A 13,851-nucleotide genomic window follows, 5' to 3' on the forward strand; every position below is an offset into this window, starting at 1 on the left:
GTGTGCCTGCTTAGACTTAGTATGTCTGTCTGCATGAATGCCTAGTTACCTATTAGCTGACCTTGTACAAGTTTTAAAAGAAGCTTTTTTGGGCAAGAGGTGTACAACTTACCTATTGCATAAATGCTTTCAGAAGAACTCTGTGTTTAAGGCTGCCTCAACCAGTAGAGAATTTACTTTGCTTTCAGATTTCAGAAAAATTCCGTGTTTAAGGCTGCCTCAATCAGTAAAGAATTTACTTTAGGAAGCTTGCCCGTAATAAACAGTTCATAAAACTGAGATTTAGCAACTTTTTTTGATGTAGCCTCAATATTACAAGAAATAACCAGCTGAATGATGTTTAAACTTTTCATCATAGGGGGGTGAGGTAACTGGCTAGTGTCCTGCAAAAACACTGGAAAGCATGACAAAGTTTGGGGTGGGGAAGGGAAACAAGCACTCTTGTTAATGCAATCATTGCTGAATTTTAAGTTCTGATAACTTTTAAAGATACATGTTTTGTTCCTGTAACTGGAACTGACTAAAGGTACCGTTTCTGAGAATTTCCGTCGCTCTTCCTTGGGAACAAAGAAAGTGTTCCAGTTCTGGCCTCTTCGTGTGTCTGGAGGCTCCCATTTCAGGACTTGCATGCTAACCTGTATTTTGGTGTAGCTAGTTGTTTACAAACTATACCCAACAGCTACTGTCTGTAAAAAGCACTGCATGACTATTTCATCTTGATGGTACTTTGCATGACATCAGGCTTGCTGTAAAGCATTGTCAGCTTGCATCACTCACAATAAGGCTGCAATATCAACTATGTTTACTGAGTACTGCACTTTTTAGTAGGCAAATCCTTCTTATTGCAGCTTGCAAGGATGCGATTGCATTTTTTTTTTTTATAGAAGTCTTCAGATTAGATTCCTTTAAAGAACAATGGTTAGTCTTGAGAAATGCTGAAAATTTTTCTGGGGCTGGCTTTCCAAAATACTTCTAGTTTAATTGCATCTGTTGCATGTCTGGCCATTAGATGAGATGCAGATAATGCAGAGGTAAGGATCCTGTGTGTATATAAATATAATGCGTGTAAAGACATGATCAAGTCCTTCACTGATTCATATACCATGGCAGTATAGAATATTGAAGGCTATGGCTACCTCAATAACCTAAAACCAAGAAAAATTGTACTCTTACTCAAAGCTTTTCTGTTAACAGGGAAGCTAAGGGGATGGTTAATGTTAACATTTTTCTATTTTCAAAAATACTTAAAATTACTCCTAGGGGCAGAGTTGAGTTTTATTGAATTGGATTCTTTCCTATAGCTCCTTATTGATTATTTTTTCTTTCCTTCTTCCACAGGCAAAAATGTTGTAGGTCTTCAAAGTAAACAAATGATACAAACTGCCACTTAATTTTTAGAAACACTTGTCCAAATAAGCTCTGTCTTGTTAGCTTTCTTGTTAGAATCCAAACATGAGTCTTTCTTGGAGGTCTGTTATAAGCAAACACAGTGACTTGCATCTCTTATCTTTGTGCAGTGGGTTATCATTGAACAGGGATGCTATGCATTCTCCATGGTGGTGGTGCCGCTCTACGATACACTGGGAGCTGAAGCAATTACGTACATTGTAAACAAAGGTAGGACACTTTCAGTAGTTCAGCAACTGAACGTACGATGACAGAGCTGACTGAGGGCAGAACTGTAGCCTTCTTCAGAAGAGTCTTCCATTACCGTGTTCTGAAGTATGTATGGATCTAGTCTAAACTTGTAATATGGATAATGTTCTCTTTCCATCAGCTGACTTGTCATTGGTTTTCTGTGACAAACCTGACAAGGCCAAACTTCTGCTAACCAGTGTGGAAAAGGGGGAATCTCCAATACTCAACACCATTGTCATCATGGAGTCTTTTGGCATGGATCTTGTGGAACGTGGCAAAAAATGTGGGGTGGAAGTCTTCAGCATGAGAGAAATAGAGGTAGGCATGCTTAACCTATATCCCATTTACTTGTGGATGAAGACAACAGTGTCTGAACAGATTTTAGGACTGTGAACAAAACATGGTGGGTTAGTTTCAAAATACTTCAGTATCTCTGGGTTTGAAGTTTACACAAAAAAATAAAAGGAAAACAACTTGCTAATAGTATTTCACAATACTCAAAATGTAAAGCTGTATATGCCCAGATGATGGAATGAAAGCCTTTTAGCATAGTCCAGACTGAACATCAGATCTGAGGGTTAAGGCTTGCCTATGTAAAGCAGTATCATGATAATTAAATACTGTGACTAATACTTCAGGAATAACTTATTTCAAAAAGAGCCTGTGTGGGTTTTGGTCCTGTGAAAAATGGCATCTTCCCCTGTACACTGAATAGACAAAATGTTTTCTGGGGGAGGAGGAAAATGGCAGTAAACTGTTCCAGGGTAAGTTTATGGTAGTGTGGGGGAATGAGACTTCCAGATTTTGGAGGTAGAAACCATTTTGTTCAGCCACCTAATGTTCAAGTCTTGGTTTTGCTTGTGGTTTTGTCTGCATAGATCTCTTACGCAAGTTGATTTCCTACTTCACTCATTTGGAGAGCTCTGTCCCAGGATCAAATTGCATGAAGTACATCTTTACTCTGAGATTATGAAACTGGGTTTAGCCTGGTTCCAGCTGGAGTTTCTGGTGAAGGCTTGGCTCACTAGGACTTTGAGTATCTGCAAATAAGTGTGCTTGCCTTGTGCAGCTGTCAGTAACTGGTGTGAAATACTTCATTTCACTGAACTAGTTTTCACAGCAGTTTTAACTGCTATGTTAACAGGGACACCTTCTGGTAAAGACACAAAAATGCCATCATGTCTTTTAAGATTAACTCTATCATAGCTAGCCTCACCAAGACTGCCAGGTTGAAACGGGGCTAAAAACATTCTGCAGAATAAATGACTTACACGGTGCTGTAGCTCACTGGCAAAAGGGTTGGGTTAAACTTGGAAAAAGATTGGCCCAGGTGCAAGTTGGTACGCTAAAATCAGCTGCTTTCCTTGAGTTGAACTCCAGTTTTTGGCAAATGAAGATGGTTTCCACTGGATCTTCTAGCTATAGAAGAACAAAACCAGGGGGTAAATGTTTTATCTTTAAGTTAGAAGTTGAGATTGCTGAAGTTGTGACTTCCAGTAGTACTTTGTAGGTCTGTCTTGGCACCACCACTTGATGTTTGGATTAATGCAGTAATGGGTGCTCCAAGAGCATCTTGTCTAAATCTCAGAAGCTAGGCAAACTTAAATATTTCTCATAATGCTTCAGTGAGCAGGAATAAGTTTTGTCACTTTTTTGAGGTAGAGGCTTTTAGTGTCTCCCAAAAGGCAACTATGAACTATTTAGGAATTTAGAATAGAATGACTATAACTTAAGTACTTGTTTTCCGGATTTCTGTCTTAAGCTTATTGCGTAGCGGTGCTTAATAGGTTATGTTGTCACTGAAATTGGGAATAAACCTCATAACACCAATGTAGTGTTAAAAGGCAGCCATTCTTTATTCACAGCGCCGGATGCACGGGGGATCGCTCCCCCTAACGTGCATACCTTACACACCTTTCCCATGTGATTTATATAGACCAAAAATATACATATTCATTTTATCCATACGTATTCAGTATTTTTCGCTTTGGTGACTGGCACAAACTTGCTCGCTTCACATGTAAATTATTGCGCAGACTCAGTTGTCCTTTCCCATTGTTCTCCTTTGAGTAGGTGGTGTTACTTGGGTAGGTGGTCCGTGAGTCCGTGGTCGTGATCTCCCCCCTGCCGGAATTACCTTTTACTTACTTGGTTCTTAATCTTGGCAGTCCTGGCCAGTTTTCTTAGTCCACTACATGGAACCACATTTTGTCATCCTCTTCTGACAGAAGCATATTGTCTATTGTTTCGTTCGCATTAATGATTACCTAGAGAGTAAAATGCAGATCAAGGAACACACTGATCTGTGTACTCCATGTCCCCAGACTTCATGTCCAGTTGGACAGGGCTGTACAAGGAGTATAGCAACACCCGTAGTTGGTTAATTCCATCACCTGGTTACATTCCCCCCTTTGGAAGTTTTTAAATAATCATGTTTTCAATAATTCACCTTAGATCGATAATATTCCATTATATCAATTTAGTGTTTGGTTCATCTTCTCAATTTTCCCACTTGATTGTGGTCTCCAAGGGGGTATATAGGTCCCATTTTATACCCAAGATGTTACCAATTTGTTGAACTACATCTGCCACAAAATGTGGTCCTCTATCAGAGGACATTCCCCTTGGCATCCCAAATCTTGGTATTATTTCCTTCAGCAATATTTTAACTACTTCTCTAGCTTTGTTGGTGCGGCAAGGGAAAGCTGCTGGCCATCCAGAAAATGTATCAATCAGCATTAACAAACACCTACATCAAGTTTTTCTGGGTAACTCAGAAAAATCAATTTGCCAATAATCTCTAGGAGAGTTTCCTTGTTTTGTTACTCCTAAAGGTGGTTTCTTTTGGTTCAGGGGGTTATTTTTAAGACAGATTGGACACTTAGCTACTATGGATTTAACTATTCCTGTCATCCTTACACACATACTACAGATGTTTTTAAACTCGAAACCATAGCATCTACACCCCAGAGTGTTTGCTCATGCTCTTCTTTTGCAAGTTCTGTCATAACTTGCGGGGTTATTACCTGTTTTTCTGGCGTTACCCACCATCCTTCTGTATTTTGCAGTGCTTCCAATTGTTCTGCTAATTGCTCATCTAATTTATATCTCTGTTTCAAGTTTGGAATTATCTGTTTTACTGGTACTAGTGCAAGGATACCCTGTCCTGCAGCCTCCTTTGCAGCTTTATCTGCCAACCCATTAGCTATGTTTACAGCCGTCTGACTGAGTTGATGAGCTTTGCAATGTATTACCGCCACTTCTTTTGGTTTCTGCACATCTTCCAGAAGTTGGAGATTTTCTTCTGTATGCTTTATTGAGGATGCTTGGGCTGATAGCAGTCCTCTTTCCTTCCAAATAGCTCCATGAGCATGGATTACACCAAATGCATATTTGGAATTGGTCCAAATATGTACCCTTTGTCCTCTGCCATTCACAGAGCCTGCTTCAATGCCACTAGTTCTGCTTTCTGTGCTGAGGTATTTGCAGGCAGTGTCCCTGACTCCAAAACCTTGGTTGGTGGTGGTAACGACAGCATATCCAGCCATTCGCTTCCCTTCTTGCACAAAGCTGCTTCCATCTGTAAATAATTCCACATCAGGACTTTCCAGAGGTTCATCTCTCAGGTCTGGTCTGCTGGAATAGACTTGTTCAATAGTTATTAGGTAATCATGTTCTAAATTTCCGGTCGGATTTTCTGCTGACAAGAACATTGCTGGATTAACAGTTGCTGTGGTTTTTAATTCTACATCATCTTGTTCCAATAAGACTAGCTGATATTTCAGCATTCTGCTGGGGGATAACCAATGACCCGCCCCCCCCTTTGCTCTAAGACAGTTATTACTGTGTGTGGTACATATACCACAATCTTTGACCTATGGTCAGTTTTCGAGCTTCTTGGATCAGCAACACTCTTGCTGCCGTAGCACGCAAACATTGCGGCCATCCTTTACTCACAATATCAGGTTTTTTTGGAAAAGTATCCCACTGGCTGCTTCCAGGATCCCAACCATTGTGCCAGCACTCCAAGGGCCAGATGTTGCCTTTCATGTACAAACAACTCAAAAGCTTTGGTCAGATCAGGTAAACCCAATGCAGGGGCCCTCATTAGTGCCTTTTTAAGTTCTTTGAATGATTTCTGACATTTAGGTGTCGAAGTCAAATACCGATCTTTAGATTATCTTAAAGCTTCATATAGTGGCTTCACATACAGTCCATAGTTCAGAATTCAGAGTTGACACCATCCAGTCATCCCCAGAAAAGCTCTCAGTTCCTTCAGGCTGCCAGGTTTGGGAATTTGACAAATGGCTTCTTTCCTTTCATTTCCTAATTGTCTTTGTCCTTGAGATATTTCAAATCCCAAATAAATCACTGCTTCTTTTCCTGTTTGGGCTTTGTTTCTGGAAACTCTGTATCCTCCTTGGCCCAGAAAAATTAATAAGCTGATATTAATTTCAAAACACTTTACTTTCTGCCACTATCAAAATGTCACCCACACACTGTAACAATATGCCTCTCCTTTGGTTCTGTTTTTTCCATATCTCTTAATTCTTTTGCCAGCTGATTCCCAAATATCGTTGGGCTATCTTTAAATCCTTGTGGAAGTACAGTCCATGTTAGCTGCATCTTTCGTCCTGTGGCGCAGCTTTCCCATTCAAAAGCAAATATGCTTTGACTTTTTATATCCAGAGGTATGCAAAAGAAGGCATTCTTTAAATCTAGTACAGTAAACCATTTATGTTCCTCTTTTAAAGAGGTCAGTAAAGTGTATGGATTAGCCACTACTGGGTGTATATCTTGGACTATCTGATTTATAGCCCTTAAATCCTGAACTAGTCGATATTCCTTGCCTCCAGATCTCCTTGCTGGCAATATAGGAGTATTATATTCTGATTCACGTTCCACCAAAAGCCCATATTCTAAAAATTTTGTAATTAACCCCTTTAATCCTTTTTGAGCCTCCCACTTAATAGGATATTGTTTTTGTCTTACCGGCTTGGCTCCAGGTTTTAAAGTTACTTTCACCAGCTCTGCCAATTTAGATCGCCCTAGAACTCCACTTGCCCAAACCAAAGGAATGACTGCATTTTCCACTTCTTTGGGAATCTGTTCCTCCCTGGAGGAATCCTGTAACATAAACACTCTGGCCTCTATGGTTTTTGATTCTGGTACTACTAATTTAATCTCTCCAACTTTAAAAGTTATTTCTGCATCTAATTCACTTAATAGATCTCGTCTTAACAGAGGCAGTGGACATTCAGGCATATACAGAAACTGGTGAGTTACCCACTGTTTCCCCAATTTAAACTTTAATGGCTCTAAGAAAGGCCAATTTTCTTTTTGCCCTGTCACACCAACATCATCTACTGATTTATGACTAAATTTCCCTTTACATGTATTCAATACCGAATAAGCGGCCCCTGTATCTACCAAAAATTCTATTTCTTCATTCCCTAGCTTCAACGTAACCAGGGGTTCAGCTAGGGTTGATTTCCCCCTGTCTCCTTCATGCCAAGCTATTTCAAGCATTTTACCCAAATCTCTAGATTCAGGTCCTTCCAATTTCTGGAGTTTTTCTGCTGTCTGGGGCTGATTGACCCATGAACATAGTGGTCAATTGTATTGCTGCTTCTGGTTTCTCTGGGTCCAAATTAGTATATTTTCTGGCAGTCACCTTCAGTCTTTCCATAAAGGCTGAAGGGGACCAATTTAATTCTTGTCTCACTTCATAAATTTTTGACCAATTTATTGGTTTTGGCATTGCATGTCTACCCCAAATAAAATCCACCTCTGACATCTAGTCAACATTCCCCTGAGTCCTGGTTGATTAGGGTCCCACTTGGGATTTGTAGATGGAAAATTCTGGTCCACTGTCCCCTGTAAATCCCCATTAGTATGTGCTCCCTCCACCTGCCTTCTGGCTGTATTCCATACTATTTTCTTGTCAGTTTTGTCAAGCAAAGTATCCAATATCACATGTAGAACAACACTTTTTCAAGTTCTCACCACATTTTCCTCCTCTCAAAACCACTGCCATAAAATCTTGTGTACAGATCACACACTGTTTCTGCCACTCTGGATGATTCTGCGGTGTAAAGAACAAATCAACATATGCCACTTCCTCCCATTTACCTTCCCTTTTTACAAAATAACATTAATTGCAAGATGGTATTTATATTGCAATGTCCCATTTTCTGGCCATTTCTCCCCACCTTCCAGTCGATACATTGGCCACCAATAATTGCAATATTCGGTTAGTTGTTTCCAAGTCAGAGGATCACCTCCCAGATCTTTCCAATGTCTCAAGATACATCCCAAAGGTGTTCTTTGTGGGATAGGTTTCATACTTGGAAGTGTGCCCGTTCTCCCAAGAGACTAGTGGGTGTGATCGTGCACTATCACAGGTACTAGTCAGAGGGACCCCAAGCCCTGTTGAAGCTCCCTCTGGGATTCCAGCCCCCTGCTGGAAATCTCAACCTCCTTGCCCAGGACCCTAGCCCAACCCTGTGAGGCTTTCACTGAGTCTTATAGGCAGGTGTTACCTGTGGGGACTCTAACCCTGTAGAGGTACCTCTCAGCCCAACTCTGTGTAGCTTTTGCCATGTCTTATAAGCAGGCCGGTGGGACTCAAAAAACCCACATTCTATTACCCCCTTAAAAGAATGCCTTATTACCTTTCCAGGGGACTTGCTTGGAATTCCTCGGTCCAGGGATCAGAGGTTCTCCCTGAGAATCCCTCGGTGCCAGCTGGAGGTCCCATGATCCCGCAGATCCATTGAGATTCACAAGCAGAGTCCCATCTGGGTTGCCAAAACTGCCACTGAAATCAGGAATAAACCTCAAAAGACCAACTCAGTGTTAAAAGGCAGGCATTCTTTATTCACAGTGCCGGATGCACATTAGGTGGAGCGATCCCCCTGTGCTCTGTGTATGCTGTGGTTACTTAGAGCTGAGTAGCTGTGAATAAATGGCTCTTCAGTAGGAAGAGGTTTGGAGTTCTGTTAGGGGATTAAAAGAAGCCTGTGGAGATCTTAGCTGTACTTTCAGTAAACACCAGATCTTACTCAAAACAGGCTGTAGAGAAGTATTGAGCTTCTGGTGGTACTTTAACTGTAGGTGCTTTTGCTTTGAGCAGGGTGCTGCCTAGTTAGAATGGCAAATTCTTGCATAATGGCACTGAGAAAAGGGCAAACATACAGGTATGGGAATGTTAACTGTGCACTCCGATATTCCTTTTACTTGTACCTCTTAGATTACCTAAACAGGTTTATCATACAAAAGGAAGTCTAGGGCTAGTAAAGGAATGCATAGCACTATCGTGTACTTGGAATGTAAAGGCAATAGTGAAGTTGTGTCTGCCCTCAGAATGCTTCCAAAGCTATACTTAACAAAAGGTCCATTTTAATTTGCGTAAGTTCCTAGGATAGTATTTTTTCTAGTCTTAAATAGGCATGACATCATAACATGATTTGAAACTTTAAAGCTCATAGCTATTGAACACCAGCCTTTAAATATTTCCTCTTAATCACTACATCCTTGATGATAAAAAGATCATCTTGGTACCCATTCCCTTCTGCCTAAAGAACTATGGCATCATTAATGGTCAGGCCTGAATAATCAGGAGGAGGGAGAGGGAAGGACAAGAGGTTCTGGAGGACAGAACCTTGTATCTCTGCTCTTCAGTATAAAAGGAGTACAAACCACCAATGACCCTTCACAGGGAAACTCAGTCTTCTGTCTCACAAGCAGTGATGTTGGTGCAAGGTACTTACTGAGATTAACCTTGCTTTGTCTAGTCAACGGTTGTCAGTGGTACACGTCTTCTGCATGAGGCATAGGGTTGCCTGCTGTGGCTTGTCATAACACTGCTTAACATTGAGCTGCTTTAGTGAGTGAATTCTGGTTTACTAGCTGGAAAAAAATGAGTTTTGGATTAGTTATTACTTCTGTATTTGTAGATCATGGTAGTTATTCTTCATATCCTTAAAACATCCTTTTAAAGCCTTTGTTACCCTTTAAGTTAAAATGCCTTAAGAGACATTGTAAATAACGGAATATTATGGTGTTTGGTAATGTTTGACTGGTAGATTTAAAGCAAAAAAAGCTACATGCTCATGTCTAAACTGCCTCTCTCCCCCCTCTCTCCTTTCTGTAGGATCTGGGAAGAGCACACAGGCAAAAACCTATTGTAAGTATGAAATTAGTTCAAGTTACTTAATCTGAAGCTGGATAGTATTCTGTAGATCAAACTAGCAAATCTCCCTATCTCCCATAGCTCAAAAGTAACACTAGTATTTCAATGTTTTGTCCCAAGAAAATATTTTTCCTTGCTATCTTAACCATACTAATACTTACTTTCTTAACTCTCATAGCCTCCAAAGCCAGAAGATCTAGCAGTCATCTGTTTCACCAGTGGAACGACAGGTATACCTTATTACATTATGCAGAACTTATTATCCTGAATGTAGAAAAATAATTCAGAAACCCTCCTCTTTTTTTTTTCTTTTTTTCAAGACTTTCCCCTGCTGCTGCATTTTTTTTGGCAAGTAGTAGCTGGGGAAGCCTTATGGTAAGGCTCCCTTTGATATTTCTGCCCCTGTATTGATCAATACAGAATTGCAGTATTAGGGGCTGGAGGTGCTACAGGTTCAGTACTTATTTCCAAGCCCAAAAATGTGTTTCCATTATAATAAGGACTCTGCATCAGACTTCAGACTTCCAATTCTTCCATAGTCTTTTTCTTCTTGTACTGTATTAGCAAAACTTGTTCCTTAGCTCTGAGCAACTTTAATATATGACCAAAGCAGAAAGACCACTGTCTAGATATCACATGCTTGATACTTCTGAATCCAACACTGGCAGGGAGCAAAAGGGAAGAGTACAGTGACAAACTACACCTCTAAAACAGGTGAGAACAGAAATTAGTCTGGATTTCATAGCTGCGTCTTCACAGAAGTGTTGAATTTTGAATGAGAGCTTATCCAAGAGACATGACCATTTCTTAAGGATTTGGTCTCCTTATGAAATTTGAGGACTTCAACACAAACTTATTACTTAACTGTTACCAGCTATTCCTCAAAGTCTGTTAGCAAGTTCTCTGCCTTCGTTTAATTGATAAACAAAGAAAGGTATTAACATTGAAGAAGGGACTGGTTGATTGAAATACTATTAGATTAGTTTTACCACTGCTTGGTAACTTAAAGGTTCTAAAAATTTCACTGTTGCATCCTGATGTGCTTCTTCCTTAGGAAACCCCAAAGGAGCTATGATCACTCATCAAAACATAGTCAGCAATGCCTCAGCTTTTGTGAAAACTACAGAGGTAAACCACAAAGGTTAACATTGGATTTGTGTGAAGGGAATAATCTCAGGAGCAAAACCAACATCGAAATCTTACTAACTTCTGTCTCAATTTTTAGTAGGATTCAAGTGAAAATGTAACTTGACAGCACCCTGCCTGTGCTAGGTCAGATGTCAGTGTTTACTGTGTTTACTTGACCCTGACAGATTTACAGTTTGGTCTGATCCAAGCAAAATGTTACAAAGCTCCTGATGTGGATCTACATTACATCCTGCCCTAGGCTTATAGTGTTTGTCACTAGTGCAAGGTCTGTGTCAGAGGGTTTGTGGTGTAGAGGCTAACCTTTTCCACTAAGGGTGGGAGAAGGTATAATGTATTTTAACCCCCCAAAATAATTAAAACCCTTGCATAAATGAGCAAGAAGCATAAATCGGTATTTTTTACTTGATACAGTGTTAACTTTTAGTTTATGGTAAACTACTAAAGTTCATCCGCAGGCTAGCTAAGAAGCCAGTTCTAAGTTCCAACACATACAGATAGGTACAACTGTATTTTTAATTATTTTTTGTTAAGTACTCTACATATAAATTTTTTAAACTAATCAACTGGTCTCACAGAGCATGTAAGGTACTTTTGATATCAACCTTATGTTAAACTGGATAAGCAAACTTTCTGATCTAAGATGAAAGTGTGTCTTTTTTTTCCCCCCAACCCGTAAGGTGTACTGCTTTTTGTTCTCCCTCTCTCCCAATGTATATAATGGAATTTTCTGTGGTTTATCTCAGAATTTGTTTCTATTAATAATCATAAGAATGATAAATCATCATATTCTGGTCACAGTACTCAACTCTAAAAAGATTACAATTTCTGAACTGTGTGTTTACTCATGCTAGAAGTCATTGCTTAATCACTTTAATGAAAGAAAGACAATGTAGCTTCATTACAAACAACTGAAGCAAGGGCTGTGCTCTAGAGTTTAGATGCTAGATTTCATTGTTGTGTTCAACTTATGCAAAATACAGAATTAAATTTAATTTTTCTAACACTTTCAGAAAACACTTATGCCATCCTCTGATGACGTTCTGATATCATTCCTGCCCTTGGCTCATATGTTTGAGAGAATCGTTGAGGTAAGTATCTGATGTACTGAACTACTGAGAAGCTTGCTTTTCTTACATAATGCATGTCTCTTGAATCCTGGTGATATACGCTGTTCCTTTTTGACTCTTGCACATGTGTATGAAAGCTTGAGGTAAGGTTCAGGATCATAGAATCATTAAGGTTGGAAAAGACCTTTAAGATGATCGAGTCCAACCACTAAGCTATCACTGCCAAGTCCACCACTAAACCATATCCTCAAGCACCATGTCTACCCTTCTTTCAAATACCTCCAGGGATGGAGACTCCACCACCTCCCTGGGCAGCCTGTTCCAATGTTTGACAACCCTTTTGGTGAAGAAGTTTTTCCTAATATCCAACCTAAACTTCCCCTGGTACAGCTTGAGGCCATTTCCTCTTGTCCTATCGCTTGTTACTAGGGAGAAGAGACCGATCCCCGCCTCGCTACAACCTCCTTTCAGGTAGTTGTAGAGAGCAATAAGGTCTCCCCTCAGCCTTCTCTTCTCCAGGCTAAACAACCCCAGTTCCCTCAGCCGCTCCTCATAAGACTTGTTCTCCAGACCCTTCACCAACTTCGTTGCCCTTCTCTGGACATGCTCCAGCAACTCAATGTCTTTCTTGTAGTGAGGGGCCCAAAAGTGAACACAGTACTCAAGGTGCTGCCTCACCAGTGCCAAGTTCAGGGGCATAGAATCAATATCCCATAAATAATATTCAGTGAGTACTAGACAATTGGTTTTCATGCTGAAATATAAACATTAGCTAGCCTTAGAGTTAGGGTTAATAAGAAACTGGTTTACTAGAATATGAGACAATGCCTTAGCACACATACATGGCCTAGAAATACCTCTAATGTAATCAGTGTACTGTTAAAAATCGAAGCTGTTTGTTAGTCTGCCAAATCCAAAACCTTGGTTTATGATGTGGCATCCTGCTTGCTTACACAAGTAATTTTAAGTTGGTTAAACTTATAATTGCTTCCAAGAAACTTAAATAAAAAGGGAGGGATTTTGTTTCAGTGGAGTTCTCTTCCAGGAAATAAAAATGGCTTTTAATGCCATTTATTGACAAACTTTGGAGTTCTCTTGGATAGCTTGTTTTACCATGTAGCAAAACCTGGGGCTTCATTTCTGAGGATGAGGGGGCTTGGGTTGTCTGATTACTGGCAGTTTTAAGGACATCTGAGCCCATAGTTAAGTGGTATTATTGAAAGGATGCAATTTCCTTAAACTTCTTATATACTGTAGAGGCACAGGTATTTAATTACTGTATGTATCAAAGTTGAATTATCACCTCTCCCTTAGGTGAGATTGCAAATACGTATGTTGATAGTAATCATGTCTCAGTTGATGTAGGAAAATAAACAGCCTCTGTGTAAGTGTGAAAAGGCACATGGAGCCACAAATTGTCCTGTGACTTCAATTAGGAATCCTGAGCTTTCTGCCAAAAAAAGTCTCTATATACACATAGATAAAAATGCATATATGCATATGTGCCTATATATATATATATATATATATGTATGTTACAAAGATTGGGAATAGAGCTTCGCTGAGGTGTACAGGTGCCCTTAGGCTTTCAGCACTCTTGGTGGCCTTTTTCCCCTCCTGGTAACCTGGATACCAGTTATACTTTATATACTTCAGTGTCAGTTTTACTGATCCTGCCTTGCATCAGAAGCTGTAAGCTCTGTAGGTAACAGCTCTGCTCTTGATGCAGTAGAAACAGGATGGGAGCTTGTGTTCTAAAGGCTAAAATGAGAAGAAAGTGTTTGGATCTCAGTATTCCATTGC

The 13,851-nt window shown here is 40.0% G+C and overlaps 1 protein-coding gene across 2 annotated transcripts in view; it reads left to right on the forward strand.

Moving 5' to 3' along the window:
* The window catches only part of ACSL1 (acyl-CoA synthetase long chain family member 1), a 47,649-nt gene that overhangs the window by 21,237 nt on the left and 12,561 nt on the right, over positions 1-13,851 (forward strand). The window contains exons 6-12 of one of the 2 annotated variants that reach the window (XM_064449623.1): positions 1,518-1,617; positions 1,778-1,956; positions 6,883-6,915; positions 9,794-9,826; positions 10,011-10,062; positions 10,887-10,960; positions 11,992-12,069. In XM_064449623.1, the coding sequence (XP_064305693.1) occupies positions 1,518-1,617; positions 1,778-1,956; positions 6,883-6,915; positions 9,794-9,826; positions 10,011-10,062; positions 10,887-10,960; positions 11,992-12,069 (549 nt within the window). The remainder of the gene's footprint in view (positions 1-1,517; positions 1,618-1,777; positions 1,957-6,882; positions 6,916-9,793; positions 9,827-10,010; positions 10,063-10,886; positions 10,961-11,991; positions 12,070-13,851) is intronic. The other variant, XM_064449624.1, reaches the window with a different exon arrangement.

The sequence above is a fragment of the Phalacrocorax carbo genome, chromosome 4, assembly GCF_963921805.1.
Source record: "Phalacrocorax carbo chromosome 4, bPhaCar2.1, whole genome shotgun sequence".
Taxonomy (NCBI): Eukaryota; Metazoa; Chordata; class Aves; order Suliformes; family Phalacrocoracidae; genus Phalacrocorax; species Phalacrocorax carbo.